This window comes from Lagopus muta, chromosome 6 (genome assembly GCF_023343835.1).
Source record: "Lagopus muta isolate bLagMut1 chromosome 6, bLagMut1 primary, whole genome shotgun sequence".
NCBI classification, from domain to species: Eukaryota; Metazoa; Chordata; class Aves; order Galliformes; family Phasianidae; genus Lagopus; species Lagopus muta.
The window spans coordinates 17,385,024-17,404,617 of NC_064438.1; the positions used below are offsets into that span (position 1 = coordinate 17,385,024).

The window sequence follows — 19,594 nt, forward strand, 5'->3', positions numbered from 1 at the left end:
ATTTTTGTAGTTACCTGTGTAAAAATGCTGGTCTGACCCCACAGATATTCAGCCTAATTATGGTCAGGTTCAATCCACAGTTTAGTCTTTTTTGTTTGTTTGTAATATTCTAAAACCATTCCATTCAAAGCACTTTCAGTCCATTAGATATAGGAAATACATTCTTTTATTGTGTGGGAATTTTTGTTTTTTTGTTTTTTTTTTTTTTAATGGAATGGTTTGGAAATATATTAAGTGCTTGTTCGCAAACTCAGAATTGCAAAGCAAGTGCATTTAACTATGGTGTTAGAGGAAAGGTGATTTTTTTTTCCGAAGGTTGTGTTCCAGTGAGAGAAATTGCATTCACAAATTGCCAGGATATCTTCCTATCCTTTTCTATAGAAAAGTTGAAGTTTAGAAATCCTTTGGTGCCAACACATGGTTATAAATTAGGGGCCTTAAAGGTTCACGTATAGGACGCATAGTTTAAGGACTGTCTCTAGATGTTTTACAACTGAAGGTTTTTAAACACTAAAATATATAATTTATAGTTAAGGCTAAAAAGAATATTTATTGCAGAGGATGTTCGTAAGGCCAGTATGATTTGTAAAATAATGCAATCGCCCCTTTTTGAAAAAAAGAATCGTTCTACCCTTGATGTCGCAGTTTTAACACAGCTTATTAAAGAAAAAGGACACGCTTCAGAGAACAAACCCAAAACCAAGCAGTCTATTTGGCCCCTTAGACATTTTCAATAGCAGGCTAACCATGAAAAAAAACGCCATAGTTAATAGATATGAAAATTGGAGTACTTGAAAGAAGTTCTTATTCCAGTATATGCCCCATTTTTTTTTTTTTTATTTAGCTACAAATAGAAAATTTGCACATCTTGGCTATGTATCTTTTTATTATTATTTTAGGAAGTAGCTGAAGGGACGTGGACATAGCTGTTGAAGTTGATGCTCGAGGAGAATGTGATGGTGAAATGTATGTGAGAAAACTGCCGCTAAGGTGTTGATTGTAAAAACAATACAAAACAAACAAAAAAAAAAGGAACAGAGAAAAAAAAAAAAAGAAAAAAGGAGAAAAAAAGTTAAAAAAAAAAAAAAGAAAAAAGAAAAAAGAGAAAAGAAGAGGAGTGGATGCTCCATTTTTATTGAGCTGCTATGGATAAATTCCCAGCATGGTTTGAAAAAAAATTAACATTGCTTTTCTGTATCTTTGTCATTGTGTTTTGCTGCTATTTTGTGGATCAGTTTTTTTTTTTTTTTTTTTTTTGTTATACAATGTCATATACTGCCATGTTATAGGTTTTAATTTTCTCATAGAAAATTATATTATTGACATCATTTTTTTTTTTTTTGTAGATTTTTTATGTGATCAATTTTTACTTAATGTGATTACTGCTCTATTCCAAAAAGGTTCCTGTTTCACAATACCTCATACTTCAGTTAACCATGTCTAGACCAGGTTTTAATGTTCGTACACAGTGCCTCATAGTTCTACTGCAAATGGAAATGCATCGAACGTTGTTCTGAATGGGTCTCGCGATTTGCAACTAGGTTGCATTGATTTAAAGACAGCAGACATTTCAGGAGATCAGTAATGTCGCTTTTTGTTGTTACACATTTTATAAAGCTGGATTCTTTGTCTGATCTGGGGTTTATTATCATAGTAGTTCTAAGCTGTGTTATTAGCCACATTGATATATGAAAGGTGCATTATAATATAACTTTTGTATGCCACCTGATGTGGTTCCCGTCAGTTGGGATCCATCACTTGGTGTGATAGGTTATCTTCTGGAACTCTTAAGTATTTTGTGTGTTTAATCTGTTATGATATACTAGGGTTGTTTGTTGGTTTTTTTTTTTTTAGTTTTTGTTTTGTTTTTTTTTTTTTTTAATTTTTTTTTTTTGTTAATTATAGCATAATGCTAATTTAAAAAGCCTGTAAATCTCATTAATAAGCCAGCTAACAGAGTTGTATGCTGAAGAATAATCTAGCTGTTGCCTGTATGCTGCTAAACCAAAACAGAATTAGAACTCTTTTGAGGCAAATGCAGTTAAGACCCTACAAAGTGCATAAACAGAGCATTGCAATGCTACTAGCAGTCGCAGGACCCAGGAGGACTGGATACATTCTGTCCAAATTTCAGGAACATTTCTTACTGCTTACCTCATAAAACACTTCTGTTTGTGGCATCTCTGTGTCTCTGAACCAAACATGATTACTGAGTTAGTGGTTGTTGGTTATGTTACGTGTTACACTGAGTGGCAGTGTGTACTGCAAATTTCTTTCCATATTGTATGTACTGAAATGCCAAATCCAGATACGTGGGTTCATGTGCCAACAGAGATGCTTTGTTTGTCACGTTGTTATAACAATCTGTAGTAAGCAAGCAATTCAGATTTGTACATTTTTATATTGTACTTATTGGCATCACTGGTCTGAAATGCACATTTTCACCAACAGACCTGTAACAGACAAGTTTCCAGCAAAAAACAAAAAAACAAAAAAAAAACAAACAAAAAAAAAACAACACTAAAGTCTAGAAATAAAATTGGTAAAACCCAGTGCCTGCTTGTTGTGTCGTTTTATTACTTTCACACATGCAGAATGGTAGTAACTGTGTCATGTAACAAATGAGCCACACCACTCTCATTCTGACTGGGCTTTAATAATTGCAACGCTAACATTTTTATCACTGCTTCAGGAAAGCAGGTGTTCTTAGAAGTGGGCAGGTGACTGGCACTCAGTTATGCTTGTCAGTGTTGCTCACTGTATGGTTTTGTGCCTGGCAACGCATTTACAGAAAGGGTTTGTTTTAAAAACAGCCAAGTTAAAATCAGCAGTCTCTTCCTTCCCCCCGCCTCCTAGAGAGCTTTTGCTGGTTACTGGTATCAGAGATAATGAGGAATTAATACAGAAAAAATTAAAAGCCTGCTAAAATACACAAAAAAAGAACTCGAGAAGGAAATACAACAGTAATGAGGTACGATTACAAAATGAGAAAAACTTACTACCTGTTTGCCAATTCCTTCTCCAAGGTGCCTCTCTGAAAACAGGATGCGTGTTGCCAATTGCAAGAGCTGGGCACAGCAGCAACAGATTATTCTTTGTGGAGAACAATCACACTTCCTATCTATATACTGACTATGGAGAATGAGAGGAGAACGTGATGTCAATTACTGCATTAGAAGTATCAACTCACCTGAAATGTCAAGTCTCCCTGGATGACAAGTCTGGTATCTGCTTTATGAGCTTCCCAGTGACTAAACTGCACGTCACAACCTTTTCTATGCAGTAACTACTGCAAACGAGGCTACAGTGAAAGCTGCTGACAACTGTTACACACAGTCTAGTGCAAAATCAGTCTGTCCTAGTGCATTCACTGATATGTTTTGAGGGAGGACATACTTAGGATCCTGATTTGGGACAAACAGCTTTTTGCTGGGGGGAAAAAAAAAAAAAAAAAAGAGAAATTTCAACCTGCTTTCTGTTGAACGTGTTAAGTGGTTTTTGCCTTTTCTATGATGTTTTACACTATAAAATCAGATATTCTGTTACTTTAGTAGGTTTAAGTCGTGACTGTCAGCTCTGCTATTTACATTTTCTTTCTCTTAAGCATCATTTCTGAATGCAGCCTACTAAATTCAAATGTATTATTCACATTGAAAAGGGCAGGATGACAAGAATGTAGCAAGAAAAACAATTTACTATAGGCTGTAAAAAATATGCACATTCAGCTAGGCTGCGCTCTTGCTCATTAAAAGGAAAAATACTTTATTACATCAGATGGAGAAGCACACACAGAAAACATCCAAAAGATCTCCAAAAACACCAATTCCATTGCTGAATTCAGACTGGCAAACTCGTATCTTTTATGAATATTAACATCACACATTCTTTATTAAAGAATAAGCAGGGTCCATTAAATGCAGAAACTGGAAATCCACTTATGTGGAAGCATACTGGCATTTAAAGGGATGGAAAACTCCAGATAAAGGAGAAAGAGAAGCTTGGAGCTACTGTTTCAGGAGAGCCACAGGAATGACCCAAGCAGGATGCTCTGGTAAGATTCCTAGTAGTGTCACTGAAAAGCTACAATGGGACAAAGGTAGTAAAACTACAAATGATGGCATTTCAATGGAATCCCATCAACATCTCTTAATGGGAAATGTATCTTTTTCAGACAAACATGGTGATTTTATGATCCCAGCAGTATAACTGACATAGGTAGTTGCAGTGGCATGGCAAACATGATTCCCATTTAGCTTTTGAGTTCCCCACAAAATTAAGATCAAACAATGACTGCATATTTGTTAACTGGATTGCACTGCTAGCATAAGGCTTGCTAGACTTCTGAATTTGCTCTTTAGGCTCAAGGAGCAAGGTGAAAGTTCTCTTTTTTGCTTTTTTAGAAATCTGATGAGAAAACCAGTTACTCAGTGATCCCGTTAGCACCTCCACAGCCATACGAAAAAACTGCCAAATATTTCCAGCCACAGTTTTTACAAATACTCTTACTTAAAGAGAAAACTGCTGGCAGAAAGACTGGGTGCTCTCAGTGTACCACGAACAAGGCATGCATGCAGCATCTGAACTCTGCGTGGGCTTTGCTGCTGCAGAAGCACCACCCCGCAGTACAGGGACAGCTTCTGGGGTCCAGGCTGTACACAGCACTTCCAGCCAACTCCTGAAAACAAAAACCAACGCTCTGCAGAGGATCAATTCCTACCCTGAACAGCTCCTGTTTTGGGGGAGCAATACCTACAGTACACAGATTAATTCCAAAAATAGTTTTTACCTTTCCAATCTCCCTCTCTGGGTTGTGGAGGTTGTATTTAGTGCTGCTAGAGGTCTTCTCACTTACACTGTATGAAAAAAAGAATCCATCTGTGTGGATTTCACCTCTGTTCTCATTTTACTTATGGCTTATGCTACCTTTTCATTTATAATATCTTTGAAGAAATGCAACACTTAGTTTTCATTTCAGGTAAAGAACCCATCTCAGTGTAGCAACCCATCTCGAAACAACACCAAGCCTGCACATTCACTTAAAGACAAATAGAAAGTTACACTCCTGTCATATTCGAAGTATAGATTAGGGCACAGCTACGGAACGACGTTCCCAACTAAAATGTCTGTCATATGGTGAGGCCTACCTGAAAGCCAAAGGCTGCCCACTCAAATCAGACCTTGATTACCTCTGCTCTCTCTGACTGACCTGGCACGAGCTGGAAAACAAAGAAGCAAAACATGAACTTAAGCAAATGTTGCTTAAGTCGTATGTGGTAACAAACTTGGTTGGGGTGAGCGGTGAAGGCCTAGGGCTTCAATTTGTACGTGAGTGCATGCGACTCACAGAACAGAAATCACTACCTATTCACCATTCTCAACCCGAGCAAATAAATTTTGGATGATACGTTGCTGTAGTGGTGTGGCTTTTTTATTTCACCCATCACACCTGAGTACCTGTGGCACTTGTCTGCATCCATCCAGATGCTATATGCCATTAAATGCCTGGTCTCCTGTGACAGCTTATGAGTTACCTACTGCCTGTGAGGATATTACTTGTAACATTAGCACCAGTCTTCAAGGAGTTGGGCTGAGATGAGCAAACCGTTTAACAGAGGCCACTAAGCCACCACTAGAGCATTACGACAGCTTGCCTGAGCCAGCACTGAATGAGTGACCCGGTGTCCTAAGTCACTGCTCTGATGGCAGACTGTCTGAAACAGACAATTGAGCTTTTGATGTTTTATTTCTCCTTTTATTAGATTTTATCACTATAGATTGTTTGAATACACGGTATTACTTTTGAACAGCTTTTCTGCTCCTTCAGCACACACGGGCCATCATTCTTTACATTTGGTTGCTGGCGACATTAATTACGAAGAACGGCTCTCCAGCAAATTTACTCCCCAAGCTTTCCAGAAGAAATGAGCAGTTATTTTCTCAAAACTAGCCATTATTTCGTATAAACACATTTATTTCATTTTTGACTTTATACATCTGTAGCTGCTTCAGTCATTCACTGGGCCCACTTTGCTTCTTTTACACAATGTGTCCATCAACTGCGTATTAATCCTGGCTTTTCTTTTCACAGAAGCCCTTGGACTGCAAAGAATCAGACAAGTTCCTCCTTTATGGACAATACAGTTTAAACTGATCACCTGAGAATTCCAGGCAAATCCCAAGTACAGCTCCTTGTAAATGTCTCTCCAGGCTTTTCTCTAACATGATTTCTCTCATTATTTCTGAAACCACTGATGCTACTGGATTGCTCGAGCAGTCTGTCCCCACCTTATTGCATAAAACAACTTCTAACATCATGACATGCAGTTATAATGTACTTATGGTAAAGGTGGTTTACAAACTCCCAAACTGTGCTCAAATAAATCATTCTCCATTTCACTCAGCTATCCCAGATATGACGCAAAGTGATGCTGTAAGTTTAAATGGTTTTAAGGTTACAAGGTGCTTCACTAACTGTACCACAACCAAGGATGCTCTCAAGAAAAAACACTGCAAACACAATCTCTAGATTTCCTGTAAGAATTACATACTATTATGTATTCTAAGTTACATACTAATATGGTTCTGAGTTTCAAATATTCATTTGTTTCTACGTGTATTCCAGAGACTATTAAGTGCTTATTAACAATAGATTGTTTTGTTTTTTTTTTAAGAAGGTAAGTGGGGTCTCAAAAATTCAGTGTCTGCACATACACTACACTACACAAAAAAAAAAAAAAAGCCAGTTTAGAGAACAATGTGGGCATGTGTTTTTAAACTACTGTTCGTGCAGTCTGGTCAGGACTGTGTGACACAGTATACAGTGTTTTGTCATCCAAGGAATGTCTTTGATCAAGAGTTTATGCAAGAAGGAAAAAAAAGCCATGAAACCCTAATCCGTTCCCACAGTCCAGTAAACGTGAGCTGGACAAACAGTGGACAATAGCAGTAAAGCTTGCTGCTGGAACAATAACTGCAACTAAAAAAATTAAAGGGTTGCTGACTCACAGTTCCTACAATCAAGATTCCACGCGGTGTCGATTATTCCACAGAATCCTGAAGAAGCTGAAAGTTACAAATTGCAGCTAAACATTACATGGATAGAAAGCAGCAAATCGTGCTGCTAAACAATCAGCAAGGAAGGAGACAGTGACAAATCCTGATGCTGACTCCGCTTAGCGCGGAGCTGAGATGCAGGAACTGAATAAGCAATCCTCTTCCTGCCAAAACAGGACTTTTGCTGAAAGTAAACTCCATAATTTTATTATAAACAAATAGCAGTTCAATTCTTTCAGACAGTATTCTACTATTCCAGATGCCATCCATACATATTCTGCTCTACAGACACTTTCTGATGTTGGAATAGAAAAGCTAGATGCTATTTCTTGTATCTATTCAGAAACTATCTGTATGCTATATTGCTATGATCAAAAACAAGGACGGACGGACAGACGGAGGAAGGAAGGAAGGAAGGAAGGAAGGAAGGAAGGAAGGAAGGAAGGAAGGAAGGAAGGAAGGAAGGAAGGAAGGAAGGAAGGAAGGAAGGAAGGAAGGAAGACAGAACTGTGGAATTGGCTAATTACGTATATATATATGAAAACCAATACTGTACAGCAAGTCACTTCAGATTCAACTGGCACTTTCTATAGCTTTCATATATTTTATATGAGAATGAATGGGTACTACTTTACATTAAAGAAGATCTCCAAAGTCTTGCATACTGGTTATGTCTCAGACAAACACAGTGACCATGTTTCCTTCTGCAGAATATTACATCATTTGGTAGAGCTATATGCTACTCAAGAGTTGACTTAAATATTTTACTTAAAGAATCCTAGGGTGAGAAATGCTGTAAGAATATAATTATTACACTTAAGGAATAAACAGTCCTGTGATTAAGGCAGGAATATTCAGTGCAGTGCTAGTGATAGTCATGTTAGTTCCAGATGAATTAACTACAGTGAAGAGCCTCAGCACCAGACTACTCTAGTTAGCCTTTACAAGTCAATTTTAGACACCAAAAGTTGCAGCTTGACCACAGCACTCATTTCATCTCTCCAAGATCTCATCTTCTCTGGTGATATCTCCCTGACAATGTGTACTGTCATAACTCTGTCCATTAAAAAACAAAACCAACCAAACTTGGGACAGAATGCAAAATGAGAATCTTCATAGTTACTTGTCCAACTATGAAAGCTGAAGTTTTAGGTTATAATTAGCCCAGAAGAAGCTGCTATGAGAAACTGCAAAGGGTAATAATATTTCAAAGGCATTAATATCCACACTGCATTGTACCCAAGAATATGAAGAATTACAATTTTCATTTGAAACCAAAGCCTTTCTCTTTAAGAAGATCTTGATGGGACTCATCACACACATGTACATGCCTGATCCTGCTTTGTTACAACCTCCTCTGGTGTGCCTTTGGAAATAATGATTCCAATCCAGATGGACTTCAGCTAACTGTAGTATTTCAGAAGCTTTTAAACTATATTCTTAAGATCATCAGACACACAAACACCAGCACTTGGTAATAATTAGTTCTTCACATTGCTAGCACTGCAGAAACTGTTTAAGGAATTAACGATCCTGACAAGGAGCTCTACCTTCACTTTGATTGCCCAATTTACCTCCAGAAAATGCCACTTATTAGTATAGACAATTCCTCTCAAACATTCAACACTGTAATTACAGGACATGATAAAAAAACACAGATGTGGTTTTTAGGTCACCAAGGAGGAATGTACCTGCTCTTATTGAAGAATAGAACTTGAAAACGATCTGAAAGTGTTAAATCAGATCTTGAAACAGAAGGCTGTATTTAATAAAAGCCACAGCTTTTGCAGATTCTAAGTAAATAATAAATAATCTGTATTAGATCCAGGACTATTAGTTGCACGATTTTTAGAAACACAAGATTCGATTCAGAATGTATTCAAAACGTGTGTAGATGCACACAGAACAAAAAGATGTGAACAGGACAGGATTTATGAATTTCAAACTTTCCAAATTCACATTATGTGATCTCTTAATGTGGGTAAGTTGTCTTAAAAGAATAGAAGTTCTAACGCTAAAGCACTGTGGAGCAAGAAGGTGCAGGCACACTTCTGAATGAGGGATCTTGGTTTGTTTCAATGAGAGAAACTATTTACAGCCAAAGTGTAAATAAACTTTCATGAATACACCCAAGGGCTCAAATTCTTCCACCTCTTCCAAAACAAAGCATTTGTTCATACACGTTCATACTGAACTACTGAAAAATTAAAGCTCTCAATTCTATCTCAAGATTTCTAATGCATACTCTAAAATAATCAACAAGTGTGCTATCTTTCTAGAAACCCTAAGGGCAGACCAAAATGGGTGCTTGACTCACTCTTCCTCTAAATGGTGCATTACAGACAGCTGGCAACATGAGATTGCACAGGTTCTATGTACAGGATAGAAAACACCACTGCTTTTCTATTTTATACCTCAATAGCAATCAGATCAAAAAGTCACATAACCAAACTGGGATGTCAGGCTCTCCATACAAATTCAAATACAAATTACAGTAACCTTGTTTCGGGAAAACATAATAGGATTCTCCTGCTTTCTGAGGGAACGTTTGTTTTCTCTGATTTCACAATTTTCTGTTAATTACTGGTATCTCTTCAGAGCTGAACTCGATCCCATTCACATTACAGTTCACGGCGAATGGAATTGTACTTGTTTAATGAAGATGGAGCAAGCATTTTAATAATGAATTTAACTTGAAGGTTTTAATCTGTAGGAGAACTGTTAGTCACAGCTTGAGCTGGTGACTGAGCACCTGGTGAAGAGGTGTGGCTGGCCCAGGGGGCACAGGCAGATTGTTGGCACCTGTGCTCCCTGCATGACCAGAAGGTGTGGACTGAGGGTGGAGCCCTTCTGATCTCAAGTAAGGGCCAGCTGCTAAAGGGAGAGCATCTCTTGGGCCTTGGCTGCTTCTTGAGAAGGGGTGCTGTGTAGCCAGAGATCCAGTTGGGTGAGTTCAGCTCTGCTTTTTGTATGTGATTATTGGGGTACTTGCAAGTATTGCTAAGAACCTGCTGGAGTGATTCTGCTTCTTTGTGAGTAGAGCACCATCCTGTTTTTTTATCCTCCTCTAAGTTCTTTTTGAAAATCTGTGTACAGAAATGCAGTCTCAGTAAAGAACTTTTACTGTGTTGATGTAGTAAAATGTCACAGATAACTAACAAAGTCAGGTTTATGTGTACTAGTAATGACTGATTTGGGATTAGCAGCCAATGACCCCATGACTATAGGACAACACTGAAATCAGAATGGAATTCTGCAGGGAATTAATTCACTGTAGTCAGAGATGAGCTCACCTTTCCTTGTTGATGCCTCAAAACTCCCTGTTTCTTGTGCTCTTGTAATTTAGAAATGAAAACTCTAAGTCTTTTCAAGTGAAATGACTTTAATGCACTAGCAGTAATTAGCTTTGCATTCACTCTTAAAATGAAAAATGTATGCTCAACACTTTAAGTCCACAAAGAAACAAAACAAGCCAGAACGCAGCCCCAGCAAGTCAGAAAATTAAGAGTTAAATATTTCAAGTGTTCCTCCCTAACTACTGAGCATAACTAGCGGTGGTGAATAAAAACATATTAAAATACATTGCTGTGAGTCTTAGTAACTTCAGTATTTTTGGCAGAAATCTTCCATGCTACTTGCTTTTATCAGATCAAGTATCTCCAGGAAGACTTAAACCACTATGACTGCAGAGCCACAATCTGTCCTACTTTATTAATAACTGATATTGCAGTCTACAAGACTGCATTTTTCCGCATTTTTCCCTTCCAGACCTTAAAGCAATCCTGAAGTTGTGCAGTCAGTTGCTGAGACCAGACAATGTCGGAGTGACTGTTTCACGGATGCTTTATTCAGCCTCTCCACACACAGATCTTCTGACAGTCTTTAATTTCAGTTTAAAACCTGTTTCCACCAGGGTCCTGACAAGATGAGTAACCAAGATGCTAATAAAACCTTTCACAAGAGTTTTTCATTAATTTCTTACAGATTTAAGCAAGTGTTAGCAAGACAGGCACCAAAAGAAGAGAAAAACATATGCCCTACGTCTCATGAAACCGGACAGTCTTTTGAGTACCCTGGCTATCCCAAATATTAATGATTTTTTGTTCAAAAATAGCACTGTAGTTGACTTAAGCATGTATCTTTCACAGGTTTTTGCTAACCCTTATGTTCTTCATTTCCTAGGTTTCTCCTCTGATCAACACAACCGAAAGCATGTAAAAAGCCAGGTCCTCCTAGTCACTCTTGATGTCAGTAAGTAGCACATCCTGATGTACCCAAGAAATTAAAATGCAAGATTATTTGCAAGGTGTCACACTAATTAAGACAAACCAATATTCATCATGTAATCTGGTCTTTAACTCCTTAGTTGTCACTACAAAACCTCCTCTGTGCTGTGGAGACTAGCATTAAAATCCTGAACGTCACAAGAAACCCTAATCCACAACTCTGTTACAGAAGATATTTTTAAAAGTTTGCACTGAAGAACTGTATGATTACATATCTAACAGAACTATTAACTGTAGTTCACGTAACACAAATTATCATGCCCACATAAAAGATAATCGGAAAAACAGAGGTGTGCACACACCTGTAGCCAAGTTAAGGACCTAAAGCTGGCATATCCCAGTTTGAAATCAGAGATGCTACAATCTTTATAGTTATTTTCATATTTATGTTAGCGATTTATATTAAAACATAGATTTTAATAGAGAGGATAGTAAAGCAATAGCAGAAATTTAGCCATGAGATTTAAAAATAAGGTGTTAAGTGACTGATCTGCAAGGATCCGTCTTCTCAAGAAAACAAAATGAATTTCGTATTTAATACAATCTCTAGAGAAGCATTTAGCATGTCACTTACACAGCACACACTTCTAGTCATCAAATGCACCACAGATACTTTGAGCTCTCATCTCTTTCCCAGTTTTTCTACACATTTTTGCAAGCCATGTACAAAGATTCCAGAAAAGATCACTTGTTCAAACTTGAATGCTTAGACATCCAGTGTTTACTTCTCTTTGTACATCATTCAGAAGAGCAATAAACTGCCTTTCTGACACCAGATCAGCTTGGGGGGAAGGAGGACACTTATTTTAAATGTAATATCTAGCTTTTGACCAAAAAAAACACTGAGTCAATCACAGCTGAATATTAGCACACTCTCACTGCTTTGAAGTAAATGGGTTAAACAGCATGATCTGTGGAAAAAAAGTGTTAATTTGTGGATCCTGTGACAGCTTTTTCAAATTTAGCTTTCTCTGAAGAGAATATAAAATGAAATCACATTTCTCTGGTAAATGACCTGTCTGTTACGTGTCTACTGATTTATTGAGGCTATATGGTATGCTCTTTTTTTGCTTATGTCTCAGGTGCTCACACACTGGAGCTTGTTCACACTGCCCAGTGGTTTAAGTTGCACAATAATTAAAAGCCATACTCCAGCTGCCCTAAATGAAGATGCCAGCAATGCTGTCATGTCACTTCCATACTCTGAAATAAAGAAACAAGCCACAAATAAATCCTACCTCAGTACTACTTTATTTCAAAAGAAGGCACCACATCGTTAGAAGAGCTGCATCATGCATGCATGTGTTCTGCACTACTTGAACAACTTCATCTTAATGAATACTTGTGAACTATTACAAGAAGCATTACTTACAGGCTATTTTTAAACAGTATAAAAACCTCCTCCACTAGATGGCTCTGACAGTATGTACATCAAAGCTGTTTGAACACTTATTTATGTATGTACACCCATAAGTAACTATTAACAAAGGCAGCTGCTATTGACGTGTTCATGTACTCAGGAATCAGACAAAAATAAAAGATGACTTTGAAATGGAGTCAATACATATGCACACAGGTATACATTCAACAAAATATCTGTATCTTTTTAGTCCAAAATTACAATAAAAAAGCAAAACATATGCCCTTGCATTCCAGATGCAAAAGCACAGTAAACATTTTAAAAGATTTAAGCTGCATCTGTGCTCCCCATGTGACCAGAATGTGTGGAGCCACCCTGGGCTCATATAAGAGCCAGACACCGAAGGGAGAGCATCTTCTGGGCCTTGGCTGCTTCCTGAGAGTGGGTGCTGTGTAGCCAGTTTCCCTTCACCACCAGAGTGAGTTCAACTCTTTTTTTCTGCAGGTGACTATCAGTGTACCTGTGGGTTCTTTGCCTAGTATTGCCATCTGTCAGAAGCAATTTTGCTTCTTTGTGGGCAGAACAAGTAGCAACTTCTTCTAGTAGCCATGTTTCTGTTACTGATAACTTAAATTGCTAGGGTTTGGGTCTATTTGTTCTTGTTTTGTGATGTTTGGATAAGTCTGTAAAACTAGCATAGGAAAAAAACCACAAGATTCACACTCTGAATTGCAGCTACTTTATGAACTGGGATCTTAACCTTCCTTCATTTGTGTTCTTACTTCATGTGTATTCTACCTTCCCCCACAGAGGTGTTCACTACTGCAAGCTCTGTAGGCAACTGATTCAATCTTCACCTAAAAAAACCTACACATTGTGTAAAATGGATGATCTACATATGTAGATTTTTTAAAAATAATATACATTCTTTAAATAAGAAAGCTTTGCATATGCATGTGTTTTCCTTTTAAGGAAAGGCTGGTGAAGAGTGAATCAAATACTTCTATTCAACAGGCTTTCAGTGTTTCTATAATCCTAACTAATGTCATGAGATTTAAAGAAACAAAACCTCGACAAATATAAGAAACCATCAAATGTTTTGTGCTTTTTCTTTACCACTTTAATATGTAGCATCTCTTTGCTACTTGGATTCTGTTTAAAACAAATGAACACTTTTCCAGTTATCTGTTCTTTCATATGCCTTTTTTCATCCATGTTTATCTTCAGCTTTTATATTCAAAATGTAAGTGAAGATCTTTCATTACTGACTCTAAAATCAGATCGAATATTTAGCATTGAACAAACCTAAAAAAGAATAATGAGAGTGTTCTGATGCATCCATTTTCCAAAAGGAAATTCAACTAAACTACTAATTCCTCCTTTTCTATTTATTCTTCTGGTCCTGCTTGTAATTCACTGTCAAACAGTATTTTCAGTTTTCCATTTATTTAATTTTATTCTTTTATTTTGCTTTTGCTATCAATCAGGAAATTTTCAAGTCAAAGCATTTTTACTATGACTGCAAACGGAGATGAAATATTTACAGAAAGCATTACTATTTTGTGCTAAACATAACAACTTAATCCTACAAACCTGTTTAAATTTTCCTCTGATTTTTTCCAGATCATCTTGAAGCTTTTCATAAGTGGGGTCTTCATATGGGAACTTCTGAATCATTCCTATTAATGAATCCAGAGCCCTTATCTTTTTACTGAAAAAAAAAAAACACATACAAAAAGTAGTAAATAACAATGAGCCTCCCAAAGAAGTCTTTTCCATCTGTCAGTATGAAAGTTGTATTTTATGACTTAGAGCATAGAATCCAGCCCTCTGTCCTTATCTCACTCAAATTGCCTCATACATATTTAAGGCATCATCAGAAACCAAGCTTGGTACAACTGACAAATGTAAGGCTTTCCTTTTAACTTACTTCCCAAACGCAGACGTCTAGTCAGGAAACACAGAACTACCAATTAGATGTGATAAATGCAATAAGAAAGCTCACCAGAACATGTACTGAGATATGTTCTATTGAGATAGCTGAAAGCAAGCTGACGTTTTGTTCAAATTAATCAAAACTCATCAGAAAAAAGCATTAAGTTCTACCAACGGAAAGTAATAATTGATATTTGGAAGTGCATGTATCTGCGTATGTATAGAAAACTAGAGAAAAGTAAGAAAAAGAGAGGGGCACCTAGAAGTATAGCAGATGTATTTCTGTTGCAGACAAAAAATAAATTATGCAGAGACCATAAAATATCAGACATGGACAGAGAGGATTGCTAGCATCACCAAAAAAGTGAACTATCTCTGACACACTAATTCCCTTGCATGTCTAACTGGCTTAGGGAAACAAGCTATGATTAATTACTGATGGTGAATTACAGCTCCCTCAGAAGAGAGCCTCAGTGGTTTAACATGAAGGTCCGTCTTGGATGATGGGATGAGTGTATCTGTAAGAACAAACAGTGCTAACTGGGGATATATTGCTTCCACAGTGAGTGTTCAACTCAAGTCCTCGTGAAGTCTGAATACCACTCATGTATGAAACTTTATTCAGTGCCTTCCTTCAATGCATTCTAATTATTATTCAAGCATGTCAGAAATAATGAAGTTTGTTAACAGCTCAGGAAAACAAATGTGTCTAGTTAAAATTTAAACAAATTAATGGAAATAAAATACTGTGTGAGAATTAAACCATTTATGTAATAATAGTCTGCTGAAAACTAAAATGTAAGCTGTTCAGGTTTTAATGTACTAATGAACTTCATCTATCACTTTACTGTTAGAGCACCCTTTGGAAACTATCGTTTAATTTTCAGACAATGAACTTGGGCCCAAGTTTTTATTCAAGTGAATCTATTTAGGAGTTTCTAACTGCCATGAAGCACATGGATACTGCGCTTCACAGAAGAAAATGTTACTGAAACAATAATGCCACCAGTTCTATCAGTTCCTACAGGACTTCAGATAGTCCAACGTATTCTGGCTTTTTTTTTTTATCCCAAGGAACACAGTCTACTCTGAGAAGACTCTGAGAAAGCTGTTTAACCAAACATAAAGCACACAGGTGATGGGTAGTGATGAGAAAAGATGGATTATAACAGTACTTTCAGGTACCTAAATAACAACAAAAACGCAGTGCAGGAAATCTATATGCTTGATTCTGTGCAGTCTAAGTACTATCATAACAAAGAAACTATTTTTAAGTGAAAATATTGTGTAGCTTTTAAAATCTCACCCCTGTAACACTCACAGCTTTTAAGTAATTAAAGAAGCTCTGAGATGGGTTTGCAAACCTGAGTGTGGTGCAAGAGCAGTTACGAGTTGCTAGGATTTTGTACACACGCATTATTCTCCATACTGAGAATAGAATGGAAGTTGGGGGGGAGGGGAAGCAGGTTTTAAGGGATGGCTGGAAGTTATTCAGTCTGCCTTCTGCCTAAAGCACGGCTAACCTTAAAGCCCATTGAGGTTCTTCAGGACAGGGCTTTTGTCCTCAGCTGGGACAACCTGTCCCAATACTTAAGAGGTCATGGTGGAAAGAACCTTCTCTTTATGCCCAATTAGTACATCAATTGTTTCAATTGTGAAAAGTGTCTGTTATTCTTCCACTGTGTGCTGCTGCAAGGAATGCATTTCTAGAATTTCCCTTTGTGCAATGCAAGTAGGCATCTCCATCCTCTCTTTTTCAGGCTGACGAAACCAAGTTCCCTTATCCTCATTTTAGCATCACATGGTCCAGACTGCAATGCCATCCCAGACACCATCTATCTGCTCACCCTTCTGTTTTTCAGATTCCTCTTTTTTAAACTGAAGAGTAGGCAAAACTGGACACCATAACTTGAAAAAACTATTAAAGGGATACGACTTATACTTTTAAAACCCTACCTGTTCTTTTCATCTGTACATTTTGGGAGCAGACGCTGCCAGGTCAGTGCAAATCCAAGGTAGCTGCCAATCTGTGAATTTTTAAGAATGTCATGGAGGGAAAAAGAAAACAACACATATTTAATATCTATGTGGTCGAAGAGAAGTAAAGCTTTATATTCTTATTCCTAAGGAAACAAGCCATTAGATATACAAATATATTTCCACATTGAAAGGATTAGAAAATGGTATGTGTGCTTTGAACCACAAAATTTATGAAACTGATAAGTTATTGCCAAATTCCACTTCAATCTGTGCATGCACCTGCCACTTAAATTTACAAGACACAATTGGACTTGGAAGTTCCTTTAGCCTGCAAACTTCAACAGAGTACAGAGGGAACATCTGCGAGCTCTAGTCCTCTGGGAGTTATGTTTGTTAAAATACATGTGGTTGGGAGCTGACATCTCCAGAAATGCTCAAACTTAAAAAAAAAAGTGAGGCAATTTCATCTGCATGCACCAAAGCTGTTTGGAGACCTCAGGTAAGTGGAGACACCAACAGGTTCGCTTCACGTAGCACCAAGTTGCAGTGGTCTGGGGATGCTGGCCTATGGATGCTTTGCAGCAGTCTGCTCTGCATAATTAGTGATGCACTACCACATGGGTGCAGTACCAATCTTCCACTTGAGCCCAAGCACACACTGTATATAATATTACCTCAGGGACATGCTGGAAAACAGGCATATTTTAACTGTAATCTTGTTTTAATTCTTAAGCAAGCAAGCCATTGTCAGATCAGTATTATTCTCCTTAAGACAGACAATAGGCTGACAGTTCAAAGATAACCTATGTCATTCTTTCACTTACTTAATATGACAGTGAGACTGTAAACAGATAATCTTCTGGAACCTCCCAGTATCAGTAGATTAGAGCACTTCTCTTGCAGTCTATATAGGACTATGCTGTATAAAAGTAGTCAGTTTTAGAAGCTGTTTAACTGTCATCTTGGAACTGAACAGCTGTAACGTTGGTAGGAAAATAAGCACTGGTCATCTTCGTATCACAGTCAAGTGACAAATTAAAGTTTTACAATAGCTATCCTTTGAGAGTTTGCATTAACTGCTTTTGTTTCATATTGGATTAATACCACTGCTGTTGTTCTTTTAGTAGCAATCTTTGAGCCACAAATTTTGCCTGTATTAGAAATAGGAAAGAGGGTGATAGAGACAACCAGTACTGTCTGGTTGGGACATAACTTGGGCAAGAACCAACACTCCCTGTTTCTCCCCTACGCCGAGCCACATAAGATGGTCCAGAGAGCCTTTAGATACAACCTTAGGTTATAAAAGTAAACTTGTACTCCATCACCAACATGTTCCAAGCAAACTTGTTTGTCTCTTGTCCTCTCCTTCAGGGAAATAAAATACAGAACTCTATTTGCAACTGCAGCAGAAATGCTAATTCATGGCTTGAAGCAGTGATTGAGCACCTGGTGGGAAGGCAGGGCCAATCTAGGGGAGCACAGGTGTATGTAGTGCAGCTGAAATGACAAGAAGGGTTGGAATCAGGATCCACCCCTTCCCAGACCTCATTTAAGGGTTGGTGGTGGAGGTGAGGGTATCTTGCTAAAGATCCCTGTCTACTTGAGGTAAGCAGATTTCCTTTGTTTTTGTGCCCATGGCAGCTGCATTTGAGCATGTCCTTACTTGTTGCAGCCTGGGACTTCGCTTTCCTGCTATCACTGCTGTGTTTTCCATCACATTATAGAGTTACAGCAACCACCTCAGAAAACACAACTAAAACTGTGTAATGCTGGTGAAGCTTATGACAGCACGTTCAGTTTTAATCTCTGTATTCTACAGAGTAACTCCGCTGTGTGTTACTGTGCCGTCAGCAGCAGCTCCAGACTGCCTGGAACGCTCCTAGAATGAAGCCTGCAGAGCTCACGCTACCTATACACTGGACTTTGCTCGATGTAATCCTGTGCTAGAACCATTCCGTAAAGGAAAAAAAAAACAAAAACAAAAACCCACAACGAACTGCAATTCCTGAGCACGTCTCCTTACCTCAGCGCCGATCTTGGCGCCATGCAGGCCGCCGCACCTCCGCCCCTCAGCAGCCCCTGCCTGGCTGCCCTCGGCGTACCCCTCCTGGTATCCCTCCCCGTGAAACCTGCAAGGACAGACGGACGGCTATACGCCTTCCTTCCCGTTTCGCGCCGCCATCGCGGCCGGGTTCGGCGCTCCCTCCCTCCCTGCCGCCGGGAGGGCCGCTAGCCATTGCCCCCCGAAGGCTCCCGACCTGTCATCGGCCATCACGATCTCATCAAACAGGTCCGAAGCCTGGGACGGGGCCGCCATCGCGCCGCCACACAAGGGGCCGGCGCAGCGCTCAGCACGCCGGGAGACGACGGCGAGCCGGAGGGGCCGCCTCGCGGTGCCCCAGTGCGCAGGCGCGTAGCCTCCCGCCTCGCAGCACCTGAGCGCTCGCGCGTGGCGGGCGGCGCTGCGCTCCTCACAGCAGCCGCCTAACGGGCGCAGCGCCCCGCCGGCCTTGCAGGCAATAGGGGGCGCCAAAGCGCCGTCGGTGCCGCGGCTCTCCGGAGCTGTGCGCCGGGTGCAGAGCGGGGCGGGGAGGTCCGGGAGGTGCTGCGTTGTGCAGGGTCTGCGTTCACGTGTCGGCGCGTGGGCTCGCATCTGCTGTCCTGCTCCACTGTCATAAACGCGTTGTGTTCAGTAACCATCTGGTGCAAATGGAAATAAAGGTGTTTCTAAAGCTACGGGCTACCACTTTCGTCTTGTTTTGGAAGTTAATGACAAACAAGTGCTTTGATCTCAGTAGGCAGGGGGCTCGATTCATTATGCTGCATATGCAGTAGTATTCTAGCAGGAAGGCTGCCAAACTGCCCTCATGGGTCCTCAACAATCCTGTCACAAATTCACCTCTACTTCAGCATCCAAATGACGCCTGCTCCCCACAGCCGTTCGCATCCCAGGGAAACACAGCTTTACTTCATCGTGTCA

At 39.1% G+C, this 19,594-nt stretch overlaps 1 protein-coding gene across 2 annotated transcripts; it reads right to left on the reverse strand.

Annotated features, from left to right (window-relative positions):
* Positions 1-180: 180 nt before the first annotated feature.
* On the reverse strand, positions 181-19,001 carry LTO1 (LTO1 maturation factor of ABCE1). 2 transcript variants are annotated; one of them, XM_048948120.1, is made up of 5 exons: positions 18,873-19,001; positions 18,638-18,743; positions 16,591-16,661; positions 14,293-14,410; positions 181-5,216 (listed from the first exon to the last, which is right to left on the reverse strand). In XM_048948120.1, the coding sequence occupies exons 1-5, from the start codon at positions 18,929-18,931 to the stop codon at positions 5,172-5,174; spliced, it is 399 nt and encodes a 132-aa protein (XP_048804077.1). In that variant the 5' UTR covers positions 18,932-19,001; the 3' UTR covers positions 181-5,171. The 2 variants fall into 2 exon arrangements, with proteins under 2 accessions (XP_048804077.1, XP_048804076.1); XM_048948119.1 differs by lacking the exon at positions 181-5,216 and adding an exon at positions 12,572-14,004.
* Positions 19,002-19,594: the final 593 nt, after the last annotated feature.

What these genes read in the sequence shown, in the direction of transcription:
- LTO1 (XM_048948119.1), bottom strand. Translation starts at nt 18,931, where the DNA reads ATGGCGGCCCCGTCCCAGGCTTCGGACCTGTTTGATGAGATCGTGATG. An exon ending in TGTACAGATGAAAAGAACAG is followed by an intron (nt 14,411 to 16,590) that starts GTAGGGTTTTAA and finishes TTTTTTTTTCAG; the next exon opens with TAAAAAGATAAGGGCTCTGG. An exon ending in TCAGAGGAAAATTTAAACAG is followed by an intron (nt 14,005 to 14,292) that starts GTTTGTAGGATT and finishes ATTCTTTTTTAG; the next exon opens with GTTTGTTCAATGCTAAATAT.